Source organism: Rhododendron vialii, chromosome 1a (genome assembly GCF_030253575.1).
Source record: "Rhododendron vialii isolate Sample 1 chromosome 1a, ASM3025357v1".
NCBI lineage: Eukaryota > Viridiplantae > Streptophyta > Magnoliopsida > Ericales > Ericaceae > Rhododendron > Rhododendron vialii.
In genome coordinates this window covers 36,700,913-36,726,108 of record NC_080557.1, presented here as the reverse complement: position 1 = coordinate 36,726,108, position 25,196 = coordinate 36,700,913, and the positions used below count along the sequence as shown (strand labels likewise).

Here is a 25,196-nt window from a genome sequence, read left to right as displayed (position 1 = left end):
AACAAGAAGTGAGAAAATCATTAATTTGAAAGAGTGTAATGTGGGAACAACTCTCAACTCAAATGGTCCAAGTTATGCACCGCAGCCATAAAAGAAAGGAATTTTACATCATCCATCAACGGTAACCTAAGAAACAAAATCAAAATGGACAAAACTTCACTGCAAAGCAAAAGTTTTTCAGGCCCAAGTCGTGGGCATGCAAAGGCAACAAAAACTCAGCTTGTTGGGTACGAGCACAGTCATTAGAGAATCACTTGCCCAGCTCATGCAGAAATTAGTCCTCGTCCATCCCTGCAGGCTGCTCCCTCTTCCCTGGCCCACCGGCTGGTTTTGCCATAATAATCTGCAGGATGAAGCCCAGGCATAATACTCCAAGAAATAAAATCCCTTGGATTGTATGTTTAAAATGCACAAAGCATAGAGGTAAACAATGTAAGAAGGAATGGCAATAAAATAAACTTAAATCTACAGAGGAAAGCCATTTCCCTAATTGGAGGGATCATTTTGACCTTACAGCTATATGGATCCTATTAGATATGGTCTATGAAACAAAAACCCCATCCCATGGAGGAAACCAATCAAGGGGGATGACAAGCAACGACCATGCCTTATGAAAATCTTAATCAACCTTCCACCCAATTCCCTCTTAGTACTCTCAACTCCACAAAAGAATTGCCTGAGGTAGCATCGGCTTTTCAAACTCAACTTCCGAATTTAAGTATGGAAACAACAAGATTCGAATAGGAAAACCCTTCCTCTTGAGTTATTTTACTTGATCACACACCCTATCAGTGGCTATCACATACAGAAAGTAAAGAAAAGACAAGATAAATGAAAACCATTTCTCTGCTCCTGAAAAATGAACTCTTGAACTTCAAATTCTTGGACAAAGGAATATAGGTGTCGTAGAAGGTCTTGACGTCAAATATGGCAAGGTTCCTGAGGAGTGGAAATCCATGTATGACACAAGTCTGGAGAGAGAGCACGCTCTGAGGATAGTATGAATGTGGTGTCTAGAGTGAGGGCATATGACCATCTTTATATAGGAGGGCAGAGCTTTGACATTAGGCCTAAGTCCTGCCCCTTAAGATCTAGGTTTTGGTGTGAGCTTTAGATTGTACCGCAGTGAGTAGCACAGTAATAAATGGTAGTGGCTGCTTCGGAGGTTTTGTGGGGTTCGTTGGTGGCTACTCTGTGGTGGCAGCTTCAAATTGCAGTAGAAGGCATCCTGTGGTTAGTATGCCCAAGGATATTTGCACAGCCATGTTGTGACATGCTCCACCCATGGTGATCACTCTTATGCAGGTGTGGTGGCGCTGGTTATAAGGAGCCACGTGGCATGTATCTACAAGTGCCTACAACTTTCTTAAGTTCAAATACCTTTGTGCTTCTCTGAGTTCTCTCTATTACGTGCCGTCCAAATCTTTCCAAGTAGATCTTTTATATGTTCATTAACCTCATCCTCCATCACAAATATAAGAATAAAGAACTGCTTCATTCCCCTTCACATTTATGGAAGTGGAGTGGAATATCTCATATTCACTCCAGCATAAGATTGATAGGAAAAGTATTCGGAGCAGGACAGATTTTCTTCCCTTCAGCAACTCAGTCTCAGAATGATAAAAGATGATCCACTTATTTGTCAACATACTACTACGTTGCGATGAATAATGTATTGTTCAAGAAGCCTCCGACTAACTGCTTCATTTTTTTCAGTTAATCTTCAAAGTACTTCATCGAGGAACAGTAAGGCTACGCAATCATACTCAATAGAAAAACCTTCTCACTTAACTAATGCCTTCTACACTCGTACGAAAGAATAATAAAAATGCATGTAAACGGCTATAAATAATTTTCGCAACATATCTTGGTTAGTTGGTATATAAACTTCTACCACTCAAAGGGAAACAACTAAAAAGGTGGATCCTAGTTGAAGTATAGTCAACTCTGATGTCTCAACAGAAAGTAAACCATGGACCAACAGTTAATGTCTTAATGATTTATTACCTGGTCTACCCGTAGCACAGTGCAAGCAGCATCGGCAGCATATTTGAGGGCAAAGAACCTGTACACAAACCAAATAGTTTAAGTCTCATAAAATAGGTGAAAGTCATTACATTAAGCATACTGATTCCCTTTCTCAATAATTGGGATCCGCATTCTGTTCATACATCTAACTAGGTCAGGAATTGAGCAGGGCTGATTTGCAGGTCAAGAAAAAGCCAACCCCACCTCAGCTAACACTAGCAGACACAATATGGCACAAAAAGGTGGTCATCATAAATTCATAATAGTGAAGTATTAGCCGTTCAAAACAAATAACAGTGAAGTATTAGAATTTAAAACTGAGAAGCCATAAGTACAGTAGCTTGAAATCAGAAAGCCAATAGATTATAAACCAGAATGCTACAATCTAACATCAAACTGTGTAACTAAAGCGAACGATTCCTCTATCGGGTTGTGTTGTCCAAGCCAAATTAGGCCTCACCACGATCTTCCAATCATATCCTGACACGTGGTAGCATAGCATAGCTGTATGAGCCTATTTTACCCGTGAGACAGGTGCAGATAAAACCTATCAACTATTGTCATAACTGCACATATTCAGTACTAAAAATCACAAAGGTAAATTGCATACTATGCCGAGGCCCTCCACCGTGGAACAGGGCTTCAAATGTCCAACTCCAACCCATGCAGTTGGGAGGCTTTTTCAGAAAATCTTGTTCATCCTGTACTCAAAGCACTAATTGCCAACTGATATACAAGCCTTCCAACTCAGTCTTTACATTTATCTGCTTCTGTACTCTCAATTGTAGTAAATCCTCAACAGTATGGCCTCTGCTCAAAAGTGGCTTTAGAGAAAGTTTCATATGGAATCCAACTTGATGCAGGATTGTAAGAGGTCAAAATGCCGACAGCATGAGTTCCCTCCCCCCCCCCCCCCCCCCCCCCAAAGGAAACCCTCTCTCTCATATTACACAAAGGTCTATCTGGCTATCCACCAGCCGCCAATTGACCGTCCACTTTAATCCAGTTCAATTGAAGGAAAGAGCAACAGAGAGAGCTAGTGTGGTGGAAGGGTATGGATTCACGAACAGAGGGAGAATGCAAATACAAAGACGGGGAATTTGAAGTTGGTAGAAAGTAAGTGTAATGTGGTGTTTGGTTGATTGCAGAGAGGAGGAAGTGTTGATGGCCTGGGTAGATGGTGGAGATGGCTCGAGAGATGTTTCTGCAACAGAGAGATGGTTCATTGAATGGAGTTTAGTTCACTTTTGATGCTCTATTAAAATGTTCCAAAATAAGGGGCTTAAGTGCAATTTGTAGACTCCACTAGGCTATACAAATTCTGATATTGGCAGCCAATTCAATTTTGGTACATAAGCATGGTGTCTGTTATTCTACTTAAACCTCAGTGGAGGTTACTGTAGTTTACACCAAACATAGAAATCCTAACACATCAAGACAGGCAAGAAGATAACAGCTTTAAAAAGTAAGAAATAGCTTACTTGGTGACATGGAGGTCCCAAATATTCATAGTAGAAACATCCTTGCATACACCTTCCTCCAAGTCTATGCCCACCTTGCTGTTTCCAGATGCATGCTCCGCATACAATGAAGATATTATTTCCATAGCATTGAGACCAGCATTCTCAGCCAAGGTTTTAGGTATCATCTCAAAGCTCTCAGCGAATTTTGCAATAGCATACTGGTCCAATCTGCAAAGAAAGAGTTTGACAAAGCCCTGTTGGTTGCTCCAAGCACAATTTCACCAAAAAGTGGTCAAAATAGAATTCTGACTTTCTAGCGTACCCTGTTTCCTTGAAAGAGAACTCCTTCAGTTTTCTAGCTAACTCAATTTCTGTGGCTGCTGCTCCAGGCACCATACGGCTGTCCCTGCACATTGCCTGGCACAGAAAAGTTTAAAGCATCATCCGGACTGCTACTCAGCATCCATTAGAAACTACTGAAACACCTATTTTTCAAGCATCAATGCGACAAAACTCACTGAAGTTTCCAATAGAATCCAAAGACTACAGTAAAGCATGACCTTACTAACAAAAATTATGGAACTGTCATGTTCTACAGAACTACCTTGTATGTATTCACACCATCATCAACTGCTCTTTCAAGATCATCCAATATACTATCAGTACTTCCTCGTAGAACCACGGTTGAAACAGAGTTTCCACCTTCTTCATTTCTCACAACAGTGACCTATTACATGTTACAGACAAACATCATATTGCATGAGAAGAAGAAAGAAAGATAGAAACAAAACAAAGAACCTAGAGAAAAAATAAACAAATCACAACCACAAATTATGATCTTAGGACAAAAGAAAGGTGTTTGCCATACCCTAACACCACCAATTTCCTCCACGGACACTGAATCAACGTACCCCAAATCATCGGGGTTTGGCCTGCCAAGCTTCAACTGTTTCAAAAGTTAATAACACAAGGATGAAAATCTTTTTCCCACTTATTGAACTGCTACTTATGCTAATACACAAGTATGCTTACAATAGCAACGGCACCAGTTGTACGGCAAAATCGTCGCAGTTCAAACTTCGAGCTGATTTTTAAGACCATTAGCCTGTGAATAAATTTGAATTGCAACAGATTATTAAGCACCATGAGAGAGCCTTACACAATACAAACATAATTCACAAGGAAGAAATCTACACGAAGAAAGAAAAGCGTGGCTGGTACTTTCAGATTATCTGTGTCACCCAAAGACAAACACACCAAAAGATCATACATGCAAAAAGTGAGAAGAGAGGAAAAGAGAAGCGTGGCTGGTACTTTCAGATTAACTATGTCACCCCAAGACGCACACACCAAAAGATCATACATGCAAAAAGTGAGAAGAGAGGAAAAGAGAGTAATAGCTCGTTTCAGCTGATGCATCAATAGAAGCTTATTTAATGGATATTCGGTCAGATTACCAATGAAAGAGGAAGAAAAAATCCCGAGTTAAAAGAGCATCTGCATATTAATCCCAGTCGTTGCTTCATAAGGGAAAATTGGGATTGCTCTTTGTTGGAGGGTAAACACAGCCACCCTTGCTCAATTAAGGGGGTTGCAATGCATTTAGTTCTCTGGATTAATTAATTATAGGACGACTAAATCCTCAAAGTTGCGGTGTACCTCCTTAGGTGTCCAATATTAAACGTAAAAACCCCTTGCCGCTTGCCGCTTGCCTTGGCTATTACCATATTCATACAATGAATGGGATAAGATACTTAATAGTTAAATGTAATAACAGCAGCAAAACAAGAATGTCAAATGGAGCATTATGGAGCTTTGACCATTTTTAAATATAATAACCCTTGCAAAATGATAACGTCAAATAGAGCATTGACAATTGTTACAAATTGTTCAAACCCACAGAAATGAGAGTGCAAATAAAATAACAATCAAATAAAAAACAAAAGAAAAGGTGAGAATCACTGTACCTGTAACGCTCACAAAAGTGTAGTGCCATCTCTCCAACTGCTCCTCCACTAACAATAACCTTGGCACCTGACTCAGCAACTGCTTTGACAAGCTCCTCAACTTTGGCTTCTTCAGTTTTCGAATAATTTTCTAGCTGGAAAATACGCAGATGGCAAGAAGAGTTTGCCAGGAAAATTTAGCATAAAGAAAATATAGATACAATCCAAGAGATTTCTGAAACAGATAAATGCATCGATAAGTCCAAAACCATAATCCAAAAGAAAAAAAAAAAAAATGAATCCAAGAATGCATTGACAATTCCAAAGAAAGTTAACTAAGTATAGAAAAGGACAGGGTAGGATGCAGAGAAGGAGCCATCTCATAAACAACTGCCTCTAGAGTATACCTGCTCAGCACTATGAATAAGCACTGTTCCTTTTGTTTCAGTTGCAGATGTATCAACACCACCAGCGAACACAGCAACCTACAAAAGAGAATAATAGGTTGTGCATTAGCTGGAGCAAGAGCAACTTAGCATCTCAAGCATGTACACGTGGAGTTGAAAACATCAGACACATCTTTATAGCCAAAAAACTATCCTTATGCAGTTATTCACGTGGTCAATCAAAAAAGCAAAAGAACTCTGTTGATAACCAAGAAAACTCACTTCACGATGAGCTTTTAAAATCTAATTGCAGACAAAAGCAAAACTTACTGCGATCTCAAGAGCAAAATGTTTATCGATGACAGTTTACTCCATCAGGGGTTCAACACAAATATTAAAACTTGAATCATGTAGAACTTCTTATTGAATACGCTTACAACCTTATACAAATCTTAGTGGAGTAACTGATATCAAAGACATAAATGATATGATTATTGAACTGCTTATTTAACTCTGAAATTTTGTTTAGCTTTTTACACCTTCAAGGACGTCATATCTACAAGCATTCAGTCCCTCCCTAGATAGATATTGCATGTATTTGGTGACTAAAGTGAGTTTCAAGGCTCATTGCCTTCTAACTTTTCTCAATCCTCTCATACTCTTCATACCTCCATTCAGTATCTCAATCGTCCAAACTGCAAATATAGGAGTCTAAATTCACATCAAGCATCACACCATTATCATTCTTGTAACCACAAGTACAGGCACTTTGATTCACGACCAATACTTTGAATGTTACAACCAACAATGAGTACTAGCAAAAATCACTCTGCCTAGTAAATCATTAGAGCTTGATTCTCTTGCAACTTATTCCCCACATGAGTAATGGCAAAATTCCATTCTGCCATATATATTGTTCTAGTACCATATCCGAAACAGAAAGTGTCATGCAAATAAAGGTTAATGGCACCCAAAAAACTGAAACTTATGAATAGCAGTCAAAGAAAGACAGATGCTAAGTCCTATCCTATTCCAAGCAATCAAGCATCAAACTACAAGAAATTGGTTGTACTTCCAACACAAAAATCAAATGACAGCCAAGAGAAACAGAAACAAAGTCAGGATCAAATAAGAGAAGAAAATTGCAATCTCTGTCCAGCAGTACAACATCAGAGGTTGAGAACGGAAATAGTTGAAAACGAAGAACAAAATAACGGATACATTTTTGCTAACCTTAGCCTTCTCCACTCGCTTTATGGATCCAACAGCATCAGTCTTTAGAACCATACCTCGAACTATGGTGCAATTATGCAAGCCTCCACCTAAAAGCTTTGCAACCCGGACGTTGTCCACATTAAAGTTTGCAGGGTTCTTGGGGCATACTTGAATGCACGCCTATTATGCAACAATATCATAATTGTCAAATACCAACCACACCACATGCTATTGCCAAAATTAATAAGAGGAACACCAGGAAATAAATACATCAGCAATAAGAGAACACAAGATATCCTCCTGCCCAAACTGCTTGCTAGCAACAGCAGCTTTCATTCGTTTAATAACTTCCTCCTTAATCCTCACATCCATCTTTTCAGAACCTTTCTCGACCAATTCATCCAAGATTTCAATGGTCTGCGAACAAATGGGGGAAAACAATTAGATAGTGCAAGCACTAGTAGTTTTGTACAGCGAGAGATCGAAGTGATCCCAGTCACACAATAAAAGAATGACCAACCTTATTAATCGCTTTCGTATAGCCTATGATGATCTCACTTGGGTGCAGTCCCATCCTTATAAGCTCCTCGGCATTTTGAAGGAGCTCCCCAGCAAAAGAAACTGTCAAGTTTGCTCCATCGCCTATCTCTTCTTGTTGAGCCTTGCCTGCCAAAACCAAAATCTTGGCCGCAGGATGTTGAACCTCGAGCTCATTCACAATAGTGGCAGCATCATTTGTGACAAAAAGTTTGTCCAAATGATTGATAACCATCTTGTTCATACCTGAATATTAAACTACATTAACAACCAAACAGAACTGATGGAAAAACTTGACAATTCTCTAAGCAAACAACGGAAGTTTAAACTACATCTATAAGAGCAGAATACCCAGAATAAACAGCAACAATGCACAACAACGCTTAACTCCAAAGAAAAAGAATCATGCCTACTCTGTGCATAACATTTGAGAATGTCCTTTCCTTCAAGTTATTCAATGAAATAATGCATCTATGCAAGTTTTACTTCAACATATATAGCGCATAACATTTGAGAATGTCCTTTCCTTCAAGTTATTCAATGAATTAATGCATCTATGCAAGTTTTACTTCAACATATATTTTAAGACATGAAAGTAGCAATTTTGCAGCGACTGGAATGGTCAGTAGTTTATAGACAAGGGAACCATAAAGTAATTCAAATGCAGGACCTAGCATTCTAAAAAAAGGAAATAAGAAACTCCGGTAAGCAAGAAAACCAAGCACCAGCTACTGATCTACGAATACAACAACTGTGTCTTATAGTTTTGTATAATACAGCTGACATGCTATAAACCTCGAAACACTTGGAAGCCAGCAATCTTCCCCGTACTGATGTTTATTATCTCAAACTCTAAATTCACATATATAATATGCAAGTAAAAAATCTCACACAGTGGCGGCAAGAAGCAATCAATCACGTAGCATATGAGATCTCAAAGAAGGCGAGAGAGTGAGGGAGAGAGAAACAAACCGTTGGGACCGAGAGAAGTTCTGGTGATGGTTGAGAGCTGTTTGCAGGCATCTATGTTTTTTACCACAGCCTCGTCGAGTCCAGACAGGTGCTTGTGCCCTTCTTTTAGCATTGATTGTATCCCATAGGGTTGCATTCCGTACACCATTTTCTTCCGAACTCTCTTCTTTACTCTTCTTCAGTATGCTCGCTCGTCTTCGTCTATGAGAGGAGAGAGAGACCTTGTTGCCGCAGCTCTTTCTTCTCGATTTAGGGCTTCGGAACTGAACTTCATACACCTAATAATATTACTACTACTGTCAATGATATACATTTTATATACTCGTAACCCTTACTCCTGACCCTAAGTCCTAATCCTATTAGGCTATTAGGAGTATAACTTTAGCCTTTTCGTCCCTATGCTATTGCCTTGTTTTTTTCCTTCATCCTTCAAGTATCAATTCAATCTAGTCCGCCCCTCAACTATTTAATTTTAGGGAAAATGACGGGCCAGGACGTGTTTTGATAATTAATACCCGCCAAGGACAAGCTAAAAACATTTGTTAATACTGAAAATGTCCTTGGCGGGTATTAATTATCAAAACACGTCATTAGCTGTCATTTTCCCTTAATTTTAGTCTATTTTTTCAAATAGTACTTGTTGTAGTTGTACTAATGTCCGATTAAACTAATTTTCCATGTAGATACTTTTCTTTGCACAATACATGAGATTTTTCTTTGCGCAATACATGAGATTAATTTGTACAAATAAAGTTTTTGAATGGGTCCCACAAATAAGAGTATGGAGATTTAAAAGAAGAAGAAGAAGATAAAGGGTACGAAAAGACTGACCATTCTCCTTTGCATGAAATGAATTAGGTGGTTCTTTAAGAAAATCCAATAGTTGGATTGGGAAAAGCTGAGCATATCAAAGGCGGTGGGGGCATGGATTTCAAATCTTTACAAGCTTTTAATTAAGGGAAGTTTATTGTAAAATGGTTTCACAACAAATTCTATTTTAGTTCCTTGAGTATCAATTGTACAGATTGTAACACTATGGCGAAGAATGGCGACGAACGGAGAAGAACATCCGTCTGAAACTATGGCGAAGAACGACGACTATCAACAGGCGAGATCGTTGGTGAATGAAGAAGGCCAACGACGAAATGGTAGGCGACTTAGTGCTTTTCACGAACCGTCTAGGGCTTTTCACGCTTTTCTCGAACAATATCGTTCGTTCTGAAAAATGTGGAGGGAAGGGGGGGAGGGGGAATCCCATTTTGTACTGAATAAAATAGAAGAGTGTGGGGACAAGTTGTTGGAACGGCTTAGATTCATTCGATCCAAAGGCTGAAGTGCATCCTCTCACTTCTCGGTTAAATGCCTATGATTTTCACCTAAATCACACACCATTCCCTTCCAACCGGAATGCATAGTGCCGTAGGCACGGGCTAGCACTAGTTTTGTACTGAATTGTGAGAAATTTCTGGGGAAGGAAAATTTCAAATCAATGTTTTCGAAATTGATGGAAAAACGGGGCAAAAACTTTTTTAAAAACAGGGATATATTAGACTAGACAGGGTTATTATATCATTAATAATAGGTTAGTGGACTTAGTGGGTTTTAGAATTTAGAAGTGGACTTTAGTGGGTTTGGAAAGTATTATAGTGAACTTATGAAAAATTCTCCCGCTTGCCCCGTTTTTCCATCAATTTCGAAAACATTGATTTGAAATTTTCCTTCCCCAGAAATTTCTCACAATCTATAATACAATCTATAATACAAATGGGATTCCCCTTCCCCCCACATTTTTCAGAACGAACGATACTGTTCATGAAAAGCGTGAAAAGCCCTAGACAGTTCGTGAAAAGCACTAAGTCGCCTACCATTTCGTCGTCGGCCTTCTTCGTTTACCAACGGTCTCACCTGTTGATAGTCGTCGTTCTTCGCCATACTTTCAAACGGACGTTCTTCTCCGTTCTTCGCCATAGTGTTACAATCTGTACAATTGATACTCAAAGAACTAAAATAGAATTTGTTGTGAAACCATTTTACAATAAACTTTCCTTAATTAAAAGCTTGTAAAGATTTGAAATCTATGCCCCCACCGCCATCTCTGCAATCCATGCCCCCACCGCCATCTCTGCAATCCATGCCCCCACCGCCTTTGATATGCCGATCCAACTATTGGATTTTCTTAAAGAACCACCTAATCCATTTCATGTAAATGAGAATGGTCAGTCTCTTCATACCCTTTATCTTCTTCTTCTTTTTTAAATCTCCATACTCTTATTTGTGGGACCCATTCAAAAACTTTATTTTTATAAATTAATCTCATGTATTGCGCAAAGAAAAATTTCTTGTATTGTGCAAAGAAAAGTATCTACACGAAAAATTAGTTTAATCACACATTAGTACTACTAAAACAAGTACTATTTGAAAAAATAGACTAAAATTAAATAGTTGAAGGGTGGACTAGATTGAATTGATACTTGAAGGATGAAGGAAAAAAACAAGGCAATAGCCTAGGGACGAAAAGGCTAAAGTTATACTCCTAATAGGATTAGGACTTAGGGTTAGGAGCATCTATATATAGGGCGCAACCCTTTATTTTCTCTCATAGTCCATTACATTTTGGTAAATGGTTGTTGAAAATCATAAATAACATTTCGGTAAATTGCTGTTGAAAACAAGATTATATTTCGGTAACTACATGTTGAAAATATGTTCAACTTTCGGTAAACAACTGCCGAACATACATTTTCGGTAAATATCTGTTGAAAAAAATATTATATTTCGGTAATTGAATGCTGAAAATATATCTCAATTTCGATAACGAACTGTCGAGTATAATTGAAAATTTTTAACGGGTTATGAGAGAAAATAGAGGGCTGCGAATAACAGCGCCTTATATATAATGTATATCATTGACAGTAATAGTAATATTAGTAGGTGTATGAAGTTCAGTTCCGAAGCCCTAAGGGGGTGTTCGGATAAATAAGCCATTTTGACTTATTTTTTGTCTTTATTCAATTTTTTTTCATATCACTTGGCTTATTGTCATTTTTTTGGGGATTATTGCATCCTCACGACAAGAGGAATCTAAAAAGTAAAAATATTTGACCGAAATTCAATTTTTTTTGAATAAAGATGAAAAAAAATTAATAAGCCACTTTTTTCGTCTTTATTCAAAAAAATTTGAATTTCGGTCAAAATTTTTTACTTTTTAGATTCCTCTTGTCGTGAGGATGCAATAGTCCCCCAAAAAAATGACAATAAGCCAAGTAATACGAAAAAAATTTGAATAAGGACAAAAAATAAGCCTCCGTGGCTTATTTATCCGGACGGGCCCTGAATCGAGAAGAAAGACCTGCGGCAACAAGAGGTCTCTCTCTCTCTCTCTGTCTTCTCGCGGTGTCTCTCTGTCGTCTTTGTCAGTATTTTTCATGGCTAGTTCCAAATTCATTGAGGAGCGTTTCGGTAGGGTAGAGAGAATAAGGGTTAAACGAGATAGAAAAGAGGTAGTTGTTGTTGTTGATGATGATAGATGTAAGAGGAGCAGAAGTAGTAGTGAAAGCAGCGATGATGGTGATACGAAACAAACCAGTACGAGGACTGTGTCGTTTCAAGGAGCTGCTACTCTTAGGGCTTATTTCCCGAATTTTGAAAGATGTGGAGGCCGACAAGAGCTCTGTTGAGTACCAGAGATTGTCTTGGGATGCTCTAAGGAAGAGTATTAATGGGCTGGTCAATAAATTGAATGCAACCAATATTAAGAACATAATTCCTGAACTTTTTGCGGAGAATTTAGTTCGAGGTAGAGGTCCGTTTTGTCGAGCTTGTATCAAGTCTCAGATGGCCTCCCCTGGTTTCACAGACGTCTTTGCTGCTTTGGTTGCCGTGGTCAATACTAAGTTCCCACAAGTGGGTCATCTTTTGTCGAGGAGGTTAATTTTGCAGCTCAAGCGAGCTTACAAACGCAATGACAAGCCCCAACTATTACCATCTGTTAAATTCGTGGCGCATCTTGTGAACCAGCAAGTGCTTCATGAGCTTGTGGCTTTGGAGCTGCTCACCCTTTTATTGGACAAACCTACTGATGACAGTGTGGAGGTAGCAGTGGGTTTCGTCACCGAATGTGGCTCAATTCTCCGAGATCTTTGCTCCCGTGGCTTGCATGCAATATTTGAGCGTTTTCGTGGGATTCTTCACGAAGGAGAAATTAGAAAAAGAGTTCAGTTTCTGATCGAGGGTTTACTCGCGATAAGAAAAGCCAGATTTCAGGGGTACCCAGCTGTTCGTAAAGAATTGGACCTTGTTGAGCAAGATGATCAGCTAATTCATGAAATCTCTCTACAGGAGGAAGAATTGGACCCCGAGAATGCTTTGGATGTCTTCAAACTGGAGGCCGAAGCTGTGGCAAACGAGGAAAACTACGAGCAACTGAAAAAGACAATACTTGGTGACAAGTCTGTAGATGAAGCAGATTCGGTAGCAGGCTCAGGAGATGAGGATGGTGAAGACTCTGATATTGAAGAGGACGAGGAGCAGATGAAAATAAAGGACGAGACGGAGACAAATCTGGTAAACCTTCGGAGGACAATTTATCTAACAATTATGTCTAGTGTTGATTTTGAGGAAGCTGGCCACACACTATTGCAAATTAAACTGGAGCCTGGTCAAGAGATGGAACTGTGCATCATGCTTTTGGAATGCTGCAGTCAAGAGAGAACGTATCTGCGGTATTATGGCCTTCTGGGGCAGCGGTTCTGCATGATCAACACGATCCACCAGGAAAATTTTGAGAAATGCTTTGTGCAACAGTACTCTATGATTCATCGCCTCGAGACTAATAAGCTACGCAATGTGGCCAAGTTTTTTGCCCATTTACTTGGCACGGATGCTCTTCCTTGGCACATTTTAGCTTATATACGGTTGACTGAAGAGGACACTACCTCATCTTCCCGTATTTTCGTCAAGATTCTCTTCCAAGAATTGTCAGAGCAACTTGGGATTCACCTGCTGAATGAACGTCTTTCTGACCCCACAATGCAGGACTATTTTGAGTCGATCTTTCCCAAGGATAGTCTGAGGAATTCCAGATTTTCCATCAACTTCTTCACTGCTGTGGGCCTTGGTGGCATTACGGAGAGCATGCGAGAATACATGAAGAGCAACGCTCCATGCCTTATCATGTAGCTATTTGTCAATATGGGGCCAATCTGATAGGGTGAAGCTCTGCAACTGTAGCCTTTACTGTGGAAGTCAGATTGTTAGTTTGTTTGTTTACAGCTTTTCAATGGCCTTTTATTAGGCACTTTGTAGTGCAGGGTTGGGTTTGTCCTTCACTGGTAGTAGGTAGCTGTGCTTTGGGTTTTATCATCGATTCAAGTGTTGCAGTTGTTTCTTTCTTGTTCTAACAGTGATAGCATCAAAGCTTTTGAATATGACTTTAAATTTGATGACGACCTGATCATTTCTTGGTTATGATTAGTATTCTTTGTTAGTGCAATCCTCATTTTTGCTGGTAATCTTTTGCTTGAAGCATTGCAATTTTATGTCCCTGGAAATGAAAACATTATGAGAAATGGGATCAAGACATCTATATCCTTTTAGAGTGGGGTGTGAGCCAGCTTCAATTTTGGGTTCCCCTTAGTGATAATTAGATAGATATGTAAAATTATGTGAGTATGGTGACCATTGGGTAGTTTTGGACAAGAAATTTTGCTTAACCATGTGGATATGTATGTTGTGCTTTATTGTTGTAATTGATATTTAGTATTTTTCAACTGTTGTTTTTGTTTAGTTCCTGGCGTCTTTTGGTTGATTAGTATCACTTCTTTCTTTCTTTTTTTCGGGGGGGGGGGGGTGGGGGGGCGGTAGCTTTCTGAAGTTGTAGGATTGAGATGGTGTGCACTCCATTGGATTGGACGATGCTGCAAACTGATTAGGTCTGGATCTATGTCTATATTCTGGTTCCCTCTTTATTTCGTGTCCTTTAACCCCTGTATTTTTTTTTTAGTTATTGTGTTTATTGAATCAAATCAAAGAGGCAGGTGTTAGACAGCGCATTTACGACATTGTGAACATTTTAGGAAGTGTTGGTGTTTGCTCTTTTTCATTTCTTTCACTTCTCTATAGTTACTCGTTGGGTTGATCAATTTTCTGGTTTTTTCCATAAAAGTGAAGAATCAGTATATATGCTTAAGGAGTTAAAGGTTCTCAAAATCTCAATCTTTATGTATCAAAAAGACCTTGAAATTGGGAGTAAAAGTTTCTGAAAGTTAGGGCCTGTTCGGCCAAAAAAATAAGCTGGCTTTCCCGCCGGAAATAAGCCAAAAAAGCCATCAAATATCTGACTAAAAAAAGCCAACCTTAAAAAGCTGGACGACAGAGGCGTGAAATTACCAAATTGCCCTGGATATTTGTCTTGTTCTGGCTTCCCAACAAGGGGTATTTTTGGAACACTGGGGTGGGGTCGGGTCTGGTGTGTATGTCAGACGGGGGAGTCAGGGAAATGGCTTTTTTGGGAATTGCCAATAAGCCAAATGGGATTTTTTGTCAGAACAAAGCCTTAGTGTTCCAACTAAGGTTCTTTTTTTAAAAGTTCTTTTTCTTCAATTTTCAAACTCAAATATAATGAAAATGAAAAATAATTTTTTGATTTTTCTTGCACCGTATGAAAAATTTCAATGAAATCTATCAAATAAGATCCATATTGGTAGAAAAATTATTTATGTAAACACATGATTTTTAAGCTTGAAATTACCTTTCTTTTTCCAAAACTTTCTTTTCCTTTAGTTGGAACACCACCTAACTCTATTTTGATTTCTTCAGGAGGAAGTATTGAATAAGAACTCGTCAACCTCCAGTTCTTGCCATCAGATTATTATGTATACAACCTAGGATCTAGTTTTTTGTGATTTCTTTTTTTGTTTACCCTGTCTTTGGCTGCTGCTGCTGAGTAAAGACGAGGCAAGTAAAAGAAACATGTTTTTAATCGTTGCAGGTATATTTTTTTCCTGGATTATGAAGAATTTGTATCAACTCAGACCATTGAACTAGTACTAGGTTCGAGTGTATGGGGTACAAAAAAAAGTTCATGGGGTACAATTAACTATTTTATGAAACCGTTATGCAACTTGGATGAGTTTATGACGTGCCGTTCCACTTGTGGTTTTCAATGTGGTTGTGTTTAGATAACGCACATTGTGCTTGTTTGGAAATGTTGAGTGGTCAGAACTTTGAACTACTGCCGCACTTTTGCACTTTTTAACACGTAGCCAACCATGAGCAACATTTTCGTGAAATGTTCTATTTTTGAGGTACCCAATTCAACCTGGATGGTGCAAACCTTATGAGATTCTTATGTGCATGAACTTGTCTCTGTGTGATCCTATCGACAGAATGGAGTTTTATTATGCCTCTTATGTTCTTCTCTGAATAGTCAATTTGAGCTTCTTGCATTAGGTTCACATGAAAATCGTTGTGAAGGGAAAGACAAACCCTCGGTACCTTCTTCCAGGAATTGTCAGAGCACCTTGGGATTTGCCGGTTGAATGAACGTCTTTCTGATCCCAAAGTGCAGGACAATTTTGAGACGATATTCCCGAAAGATAGTCCGAGGAATTCCAGTTTTTTCATCAACTTCTTCACTGCTGTGGGCCTTGATGGCATTACGGAGAACCTGCGTGAATATAGAAGAGCGTTGCATGTCTTGTCATTGTAGCAGTTTGGAGATTATAGTGCCAATCTGATAGGGTGAAGATCTGCAACTGTAGCCTTTCGTCCTTGACTGTGGAAGGTAAATTGTTAGTTTATGGCTTTTTACCGGGCATTTTTTAGTGCTGTGTTAGTTTTGTCCTTTCCTGGTAGTATCTAGCCGTGCTTTGGGTTTTAATTGATATTTAAGTGTTGCAGTTGTTTGTTTCTTGTTCTTCCAGTGATATCATCAAAGCTTTTAAAAGACTTTCAATTTGATGGCAACAAGGACATTTCTGGGTTATGATTATTACTCTTTGTAAGTGCATGCCTCATTTTGGGTGGTTATGTTTTACTTCTTTTTTTGAACCGTGTTATGTTTTGCTTCAAGCATTGCCATTTTGGTGCTTTCTTTTAAAGAAAAGGAAAAAGAAGTGACTTGATTATTATCCCATCCTCCCCAGTCCCCATTCTCCCTTCCCTTGCTGACATTAAATCCTAACCCAGTTTTGACTTGCGGTTGCAAAATTGATCCCTGGGTCTCATTTTTTGCTTTGAGTAATTCCGTGACTTCATCTCCCTGCACAACATGAAAATAAATAGCATAGCACATGTTCAAAGTTATCTTTCTTCACATTCTGTTTCTGAATTGGTTATACTAAAAGGTGGATCCGATGAGGACAGGTTTTGTATTCTTCTACATTGTATGATTGACCAATTACGTTCCGCCACATGAACTCTTTTCTTTTTTTTTAAAATCTTTATACTGTTCCTCCATATCCAAGTAAACCATGAAAAATAACAACCTGGGATGCATTTCTCTTCCAGAGAGAAAAAAATGATTAACTTCTGTGTGTGTGTTCGTGGGCTTTCCGTCATTTTACTTGTTTTTGTTCCGTATGCTTTACTCCAGTGGTTTGAATTTGTGTTTGTTTGGGGGTTTTGGGTTGCCACGTACATGAGCTTCTCCTTCATGTCTTCTCTGATTCCAAATACAGCCAGTTTTCTTTGACAATTAGGATGATGGGTATTTTGAGCAGATCACGCTGTGCACATCTCTCTATGCCATTCATAAACTGCTAGAGATTCGCTCCACGGCAATGGGGTTCTCGCTCGAGATGGCGAAGCTGCAACAGAAGCGGCGAGAAGAACTACTCCATTCTACGGCGATAACAAGGTCTGAAAATCTCTCTCTCCACAACAAAAGGCCGACACATACACACGACGATCAAATAAGTTTTCAGTTTCATCGATAGATTCTGGAATATAGCCCTAATCTCCATTGATTGTTTGATTTCTGCTTAAATGGCATTCAGTTCGTGGTTCCCTTTTGCTGGTTTCAAAACCTTTTACAAACATGTAATAGTTTTTCAAAGCTCTTCTATATGTGTTCTGGTAGTTTGCTGCTTGCGTTTGGAAGCTCTAATACTCATGATTATTGTGGTGCATAATGCCATTTCTGCATTATTGCTCATGTTACCATTCAATTACTGATTTGTGGTTTATGTTTGAAATCTCTCTACTCATCTATTTCTATATGTGGTCACCGAAATCATATTGAAATCCAAAAATTGCTCCAAGCAATATCTAAAAGCGATTTTTACCCATTCAAAAAATAAAATCCAATATTCACTTACTTGATTTGTGATTTTCGTAAGTAAAGTCTTTCCATCTGATTGCTTTGGTTTTCTAGAAGCAACTATTCCTTTGATTGGCCATAGCTAACCTACGGAGATTGAGGGCAACAGAGATGGAAAGCAAGAGGAAGTAGGAATTAGAGGAAAGATGCAAAGAGGACATGGGTAATGTGTACAAGCTATTAGGGCCAGAGATGCTTGATTTTCTGATTTTTTTTATTGGATAAATATGACTATGCCTGGTATGCCAACGATACTGTTCCAGAATGCGTCTCCGAGTTCATCAGCTTCATAACTAGCAAGTACGCTTTTGGTTTGATTTTCCAAGATTCTCATTTGATGCGATTTTGTTCTTCGATTACATTATAGGTGCATTATGTCGTTCCCTTCTTATTTGAGAGCTTCTTACGGTTCAGTATTATTCTGTGTTCCTAATCTCTGTATTCCTCTTTCTCTGCAGCCATCTCCTAGTAGTGTGAAACAATGGCTGTCGTATATGGTGAAGGGCTTGACAGTCGCAAAGGAAGGTATCAACGTTAATGGAGAGGACTTATGTTTTCCAGAAGAAGATCCATCTTGTCTGAAGCCTTTCCAGCTGTGTAAGGAATAGAGGCATAATTTCGCATAGGTAGTTCTCTATTTGCTGCTTTTTCCATGTTTGTACTCCTAACTTGGTGATTTAAGCGTTCTATGTTTTATCAAGTTTGAAACTTTGAGTGTTGCAAAAACACATGATCCTTTACGTTTTCTCAAGTGGGAGTTAATATTTATATTATATGGCTGATTGTCATTTAAATTGAAGTTTATCTTGTTCTTTGAGATACCCATTAGTTCAGTTCCTTTTTATTATTTTCTTGTTTGATTAAGATTGCCCTAAACGGAATCCCTCTCTCATGGGGAGTCCAAATCTCTATAGCAGGATTTGCCATTAACCAAATCAAAGTGAAAGCCTTAGGGTCATCAGCCACTTTAATTGAAGCCTTCAGGTACGTAATGCTTTGTGCAAGTTTCGTTCAATACTAGGAGTATTAACTTTACAAAGTTTGCTTAATTCTGACAATAGTTATTATGGTCGAGAGTTCTATTTATTGTTGAGTTCATTGATAGCTTTATGTGTTTTATCTTGTGTTCTACTTTGTGAGATCATCTCCATGTATCTTATGTGACTGGTTTTGTGAATGTGGGACTCAGAGAATGGTGAATTATCCATTCAACAACCGAGGAGCGATGCGGAAGAGAAAGAGCACTCCATGTGTTCAATTGATGGCCTCAATGAACTGTGATTGTAGAGAATTTAGGCATACTTATGGCTCTCCAGTCGAAGAGGTAAATTTGTAGCTAATGAGGCTTTAATTGAGCCATGTATGTACATTGGGCTCTAAAGAATTTTCCTGCTTTGATTAGGTGGTTCATCCAATTTATGATCAATGCTTCTACCTGACTTTGGAGCCTAAATGGAAACTCAAGGAGGAATTTGGTCAGTATTTAACTATGCGGCAATGTTTTTACTGATACTGACTTGATAAACTTCAGTAACATCTTCATTTTGGAAATTTACAGGGATAGATCTATGGACTTTTGAGCAACATCTTGAGGAGGCGGCGTGTATTCCTGCTGGTTGTCCGCATCAAATCAGAAGTCTTAAAGAAATACATTTCTTCACCTTTTTTTGAAATTTCAATTTGACCATGGAATGCACATATCTGTTTATGTATATCTATTTTCTGCTTGCACAGTCATGTACAAAAGTTGCTCTGGATTTTGTTTCTCCTGAAAATCTCCATAAGTGCATTCGATTCACTAGGAGTCCGACGACTGCCGAAGAGCTGGATATGTTAGGAGATTCTTCACTGGTCATAGGGGAAAGACTCTCCTGTAGCAAGGTTTTGATCTTTGAACTCTACTACGCATCATTACTCATAGTAGCTCCAGAGATTCTATGGGAAATGGAAAACATCCTGAATCCACTCTTTTTGCATCCACAGAAAATGCTTATTTTATGCCTTGGGTTGTGGCTACCTTCGGGTGTTGAAAAATTCATTGTCGTTGCGCTTGCTTGATGAGCTTAACATCTGATGTATTATTCATTCAGGGTGATTGGTCAGTGCTCCTTTCTCAAACCAGAATGGGCTTATGCACTCCACGACTTAATGTTTCATGGGGGTAGTGAAAAAAAAAGGCGATCGCTGGCAAGGAGAAGTGTTCAGCTGTGGCAACGTCTGTGTATGCTTACGATTACGCGGAGCTTCCATCTCACTTGAAGTGGTACGTCGCGGCATGAACTGTTTCAATAAATTCCTAGCTAAATCCACAAGGCTAGAGAGGTCAAACTAGAGGCATTCCCTCTCTTTGTTCAAGCATGTCTCTTGTAAATGTCTGCCACTGTATTCTCTTAGGCCATGTCTGAATCTTAAATTTGTGGAGAAAAGAAAAACATTGAAAGGAAAATTTAAAAGTAGATTCATTTTCTTCCTCCATCATCTTCTCATCTTTCTCCTAACCCTTTTTGTCTACTGAAATCCGTCCATAAACCAATGATCCAAACAGTCTCCGTTCACATGCAAGCATATGTTTCTGTTTTACAAAGCAGCTGTTTTTTCTTTCTTTTTTTTCACTCTTTGGCAATGACAGGTGAAGAAGATGATCCTTCATGCCATGACCAATCTGTTCAAGACTTGGAAGCCTTGAGACGGGAAAAAGGTGATGGGGTGTGGGCAAAAACCATTTATCTGTCCTCCGATTTATTCCATGTTGCTCTTTTTCCTTTCACCAGTAAATGTTGTGGAAGCTTTGACCCCTGGATTTCATAAATATTGTGCAATCCCAGAGGTGATTGTATAAGAAAACCGCACTGCAACCACAATAAGTCAGGATTAAGCTCTTGCAGCAACTTTTCCTAGAGATGGAGTGGGCAATATCAGCTGAGCATTTGGTCTTGCGATTTAATTTTGCCCCAAAGAGCATGGGAGGGATTTGTGTGTGGGTGGGTGGATGTGGGAGTGTTGGGGTGGGGATTGAAGTCATCCAGAATCAATTATAGGTGTATGTGATCTATGAATCTGACAGAATATGAACAATGCCATGTGAACTTTTGGAAAAGCTTTGGTAGGAAGATAGGTAAGGGAATGGCAACTAATACATGCACTCTATGTTTTGAAAGAGAACTGTTTAGCAGACAGTTTTAGCTATGCCTACCATATTGAAAGCGCAAACCTATTTGTAATTCAGAAACCTCAAGTAATCTGTATTGTTCCTAACCTAGATTCATCATCTAACTTGACTTGTCCTGACACATCAATCTTCTTATTTTGGAGTAGTCATTTTAGCATTCATCATCTGTTATTTTTACTGAATTGCATTAGACATGTATGATAACTTATCTAAGTTTTTGTTTTCAGGTTTGGCCTGAAGTGTAAGCCTGCATCTTTCAGAAGACATGTTTGGCCAAAACCTGTAATCCCACCAAAGCCTTACATCACTTCCTTTTTTTTATCGGCAGCTGATAAGCACCCGAGAATGTAATGTAGGGTGCGCTAGTATATAGTTTTAGTCTAATTTAATTACTTATTAGTTATTATTAACATGTTTGCTCGTATAGTGCTTTGGTTATGTTTTGTAGATAAATCGCCAAATAAAGGAATCTTTGAGGCCTAAGGCATGTCAAGGTGGAAACAGCCCGAGCAGAAGTTGTTTTGCCCGAGCAGAGGTTGTTTTGCCCGAGCAGAAGTTGTTTCGCCCGAGCAGAACCAGAAATGGCCAAGGCAGAAGAAGTTTCGCCCGAGCAAAACAAGACTTGCCCAAGCAAGAGGCAGACAGCCAAGGCAGAGGCAGGCAGCCAAGCGTCGAGTTAACGACCTCGGCATCGATGTCAAGCGATAAGTCCCATCGATGCCGAGCCCCTTAGTGATCAAGACTCTTATCCACCTCGGCATCGATGGAGAGATCCATGTTACATCGCTGCCGAGCAGCTTAATCGTCTAGGCCGTTAATAGCTTCGGCATCGATGGACTCCAATTCTTTACATCGATGCCGAGCCCCATAGCAGAGCTTTCTAAGGCCGTTGCCATCGATGCCGAGGGGCTTAACACGGGATTTTCAAAGCATCTAGGGAATATTCCAGGCGCGGAGCTTAGAAGTATAAAAGCTTATTTCATTGTAGAAAAAAGTAGAATTAGATTTGCTTACCTAATTTTAAATCTAGATCTAGATTCAAATTGTTCTTGAGTGTTCTTGTTGTTCTTCATTTTTTCAGCACTTATCTTTTAATTTTCTGTCCTTAGTTGTTACTTTTTGTTATTGTTACCTTAATTAAAGTTGTTTATCTTCTCCCGATCTATCTTAATCTCTAATTTTCTTCTAGTATTGCTTTTCAATTATGTTGAGTAGATTTTTGCTTGCTTTTATATCTCTAGATATGAGTGAGTAGTTTCAAGGGTTAGGTCATGGGATGATTAGCATCTCATGACTCGGGCGAAAATTGCATTTTGCACCCAATAAAGCTTTAAACTTTGATTTGAAAATTGATCTGGGGTTCGGGTTTGTTTGTCAAATCACCGAGGTGTTAACCTCTTTGATCATGTGTAGGTGGGAGCTTCGCCTACCCACCACACATGATGCTTAGAGCTCTTTCACACGAAGTATTTGCCAAATGAACTCTAGAGCTAGCTTGGTTCTCAAATCATTTTATCTTCCGATTTGAGAACTTTAACCAAGTATCTTAAATTGTGTAGTTGGGTGAAAAGTGTAATTTAGCTTGAGTCTTGGGTGTTAATAATTCCTAGACCTAGCCTATCTTTTCTCTAGTTAATTCCTTTTTAATTTAGCCCTTTTATTTCCACCGTTAAAGTAAAACAAAGTTGGCTGTCTTAAAGCCGAAAGCCCCTACTTGCATCTACAAATCCGAGCAAGCCATATAATTATTCCCTTGGGTACGATCCCGGATTTCCGGTTTATTATGCTTCAACAGACGTTTTAGGCCCTACGCTTGGGGCGTTATTCCATTACATCGGAGCAAACGAAGCAGCATGTAAAGAGAATAGAAGATAAGGGAGGTTAAGTGCAGTTAGTTTTCTTTCAGTTTCATATTGTGTGGCATTTTGTCATTTGTATTTTCTGTTAAGGCATTAGTTCGGGTGTAGTCCAGCTCAGCAATCCAGGAGGTCATTTTGAGATCCAATAGGAGTTTGAGTTCTGGGGTTATAAAAGGGTGTGTTTCTTCTGAGTCTTGTATCGAGAACAATGATCAATGAATGAAATCCTCTTTCTTCTTGAATTTTGTCAAGCTCACAGGGGTACAAGGATCCAGCTCACCCTACTTATGTTTGTAAACTAACAAAGGCTCTCTATGGGTTACGTCAAGCTCCTAGGGCATGGTTCTCAGTTTTCTCCACTTATCTGTTAGAACTTGGGTTTGTAAGCAGCAAGGCAGATTCTTCTTTGTTCATTCTTCATAAACCAACTTCCATCACTCTCATTTTGGTTTATGTGGATGATATTATTTTGACTGGAAGTGATTCTCCTTTTCTGTCTCAGTTAGTTTCTTTGCTTGGTTCCAAGTTTGTGATGAAAGATCTTGGTTCCTTGCATTATTTTCTTGGCCTAGAGGTGACATACTTTCAGCATGGTCTGTGTCTCACTCAGTCCAAATATGTTTCAGAAATCTTGACTAAAGCAGGAATGGAGGATTGTAAGCCTAGTGCTTCTCCAACTTCTACCAAAGGACCCTATGATCCTTCTGATCCTCCTTTTGATAATGTGTCTTTGTTCAGAACTCTTGTGGGCTCCTTGCAGTATCTTACATTAACTAGGCCGGACATAGCTTTTGCTGTGAATACGGTTTGCCAACACATGCATCAGCCCAAACTTAGTCATTTTCTGGCTGTGAAACGTCTGATTCGATATATCAAGGGTACTATCAATCATGGTCTTTATTTTACTGATGGTCCTCTTTCTTTAACTGCTTATGCTGATGCCGACTGGGCTGGTGATCCCGTAGATAGACGATCAACCTCTGGTTTTGTTGTTTTTCTTGGTGCTACACCTGTTTCATGGAGTGCTAAAAAGCAACCCACAGTTGCTCGTTCTTCTACTGAGGCTGAGTACAGGGCCATGGCCCAAACAGCTGCAGATTTAGTTTGGATCCCGCAGCTGCTTACTGAATTGCAGGTTTCTATTGCTCCACCTCATGTTCTGTGGTGTGACAATAGATCAGCCATGGCCTTGGCATCAAATCCCGTCTTTCATGCGTGTACCAAGCACATTGAAATTGATTATCACTTTATCCGGGAGCAAGTATTGGCTAAGAAATTGGTGCTTCATTTTATTGCATCACATGCTCAAGTGGCTAATATTTTTACGAAAGGGTTGCCTGTATCTCGTTTTGTTTTTCTGAAGTCCAAACTCAAGGTTGGATCTTCTCCAACCATGAGTTTGCAAGGGGGTGTAAAGAGAATAGAAGATAAGGGAGGTTAAGTGCAGTTAGTTTTCTTTCAGTTTCATATTGTGTGGCATTTTGTCATTTGTATTTTCTATTAAGGCATTAGTTCGGGTGTAGTCCAGCTCAGCAATCCAGGAGGTCATTTTGAGATCCAATAGGAGTTTGAGTTTTGGGGTTATAAAAGGGTGTGTTTCTTCTGAGTCTTGTATCGAGAACAATGATCAATGAATGAAATCCTCTTTCTTCTTGAATTTTGTCACAGCAGCCTTGCAACACATCGTAAGCTTGCAACCCAACAGCAATGTATATCCACTAAAAACGTTATTCTTCTTCTGGCAAAACGCTCTACTCAAGCTGCAAATGAATCGGACTTCAGTGACACAACAGTAGTCAAAAACCAATGCTTATGCAAAGGACAAAATCAGGAGGAGGACCTCCTATATCCGGACCTGGACCCATTTATCGTGATGAACTGGTTCCCGAGCTTGGGCAACCCTCCAGGTGCCCTTGACGTCACAACTTCTACATCTCAAGTCCCATTATATAATTCTCTGAAGTTGTATGATTGAGATGGTGTGGACTCAATTGGATTGGACAATGCTGCAAACTGATTAGGTCTGCATCTATGCCTATACTCTGGTTCCCTCTTTATTTCTTTTTCTTTTATACACCTGTATATTTAGTTACTTATTATGTTTATAGAATCTAATCAATGTGGCAGGTGTTGTGATAGGTGCTGAAAAGCACCCATTTACTCCCTCTAATTTACGCCTTGTTTATCCGTTTACCTTGTTACTTGACGCGTTTTAGTGTTTTATGGTGTTTGCAGGCCTCAAAGATTGATGGGTGCAAAAATGTGCAAATTGGGTTGATTAATAAGAAGATTAAAAGAAGCT

General features: G+C 39.1%; 3 protein-coding genes and 1 long non-coding RNA gene across 19 annotated transcripts; 3 read left to right on the top strand and 1 right to left on the bottom strand.

Annotated features, from left to right (window-relative positions):
• LOC131318606 (T-complex protein 1 subunit theta) lies at positions 1–8,877 on the bottom strand. Its single transcript, XM_058348512.1, has 13 exons — positions 8,548–8,877; positions 7,559–7,821; positions 7,309–7,455; positions 7,057–7,218; positions 5,845–5,922; positions 5,459–5,592; positions 4,524–4,596; positions 4,360–4,437; positions 4,096–4,218; positions 3,814–3,908; positions 3,510–3,719; positions 2,008–2,065; positions 1–343 (listed from the first exon to the last, which is right to left on the bottom strand). The coding sequence occupies exons 1-13, from the start codon at positions 8,693–8,695 to the stop codon at positions 275–277; spliced, it is 1,638 nt and encodes a 545-aa protein (XP_058204495.1). The 5' UTR covers positions 8,696–8,877; the 3' UTR covers positions 1–274.
• Positions 8,878–11,909: 3,032 nt separating this feature from the next.
• On the top strand, positions 11,910–14,019 carry LOC131325818 (uncharacterized). The gene has a single exon (XM_058358278.1). The coding sequence runs from the start codon at positions 12,064–12,066 to the stop codon at positions 13,723–13,725; it is 1,662 nt and encodes a 553-aa protein (XP_058214261.1). The 5' UTR covers positions 11,910–12,063; the 3' UTR covers positions 13,726–14,019.
• Positions 14,020–15,356: 1,337 nt separating this feature from the next.
• Positions 15,357–22,190, top strand: LOC131325825 (uncharacterized). Of its 16 annotated transcripts, none has more exons than XR_009199826.1 (8): positions 15,357–16,330; positions 16,470–16,546; positions 17,268–17,404; positions 18,325–19,190; positions 19,269–19,341; positions 19,425–19,747; positions 19,957–20,129; positions 20,496–21,254. It is a non-coding gene; the product is annotated as an uncharacterized LOC131325825 (long non-coding RNA). The 16 variants fall into 16 exon arrangements; XR_009199825.1 differs by having other exon boundaries at positions 17,247–17,404; XR_009199823.1 differs by lacking the exons at positions 15,357–16,330; positions 16,470–16,546 and adding an exon at positions 21,263–22,190 and having other exon boundaries at positions 16,554–17,404; positions 18,325–18,850; positions 19,056–19,190; positions 20,496–20,564.
• A 919-nt stretch (positions 22,191–23,109) lies between these two features.
• On the top strand, positions 23,110–24,335 carry LOC131331250 (uncharacterized mitochondrial protein AtMg00810-like). The gene is made up of 2 exons (XM_058365136.1): positions 23,110–23,183; positions 23,285–24,335. Exons 1-2 carry the CDS (start codon positions 23,110–23,112, stop codon positions 24,333–24,335), a joined length of 1,125 nt encoding a protein of 374 aa, XP_058221119.1.
• Positions 24,336–25,196: the final 861 nt, after the last annotated feature.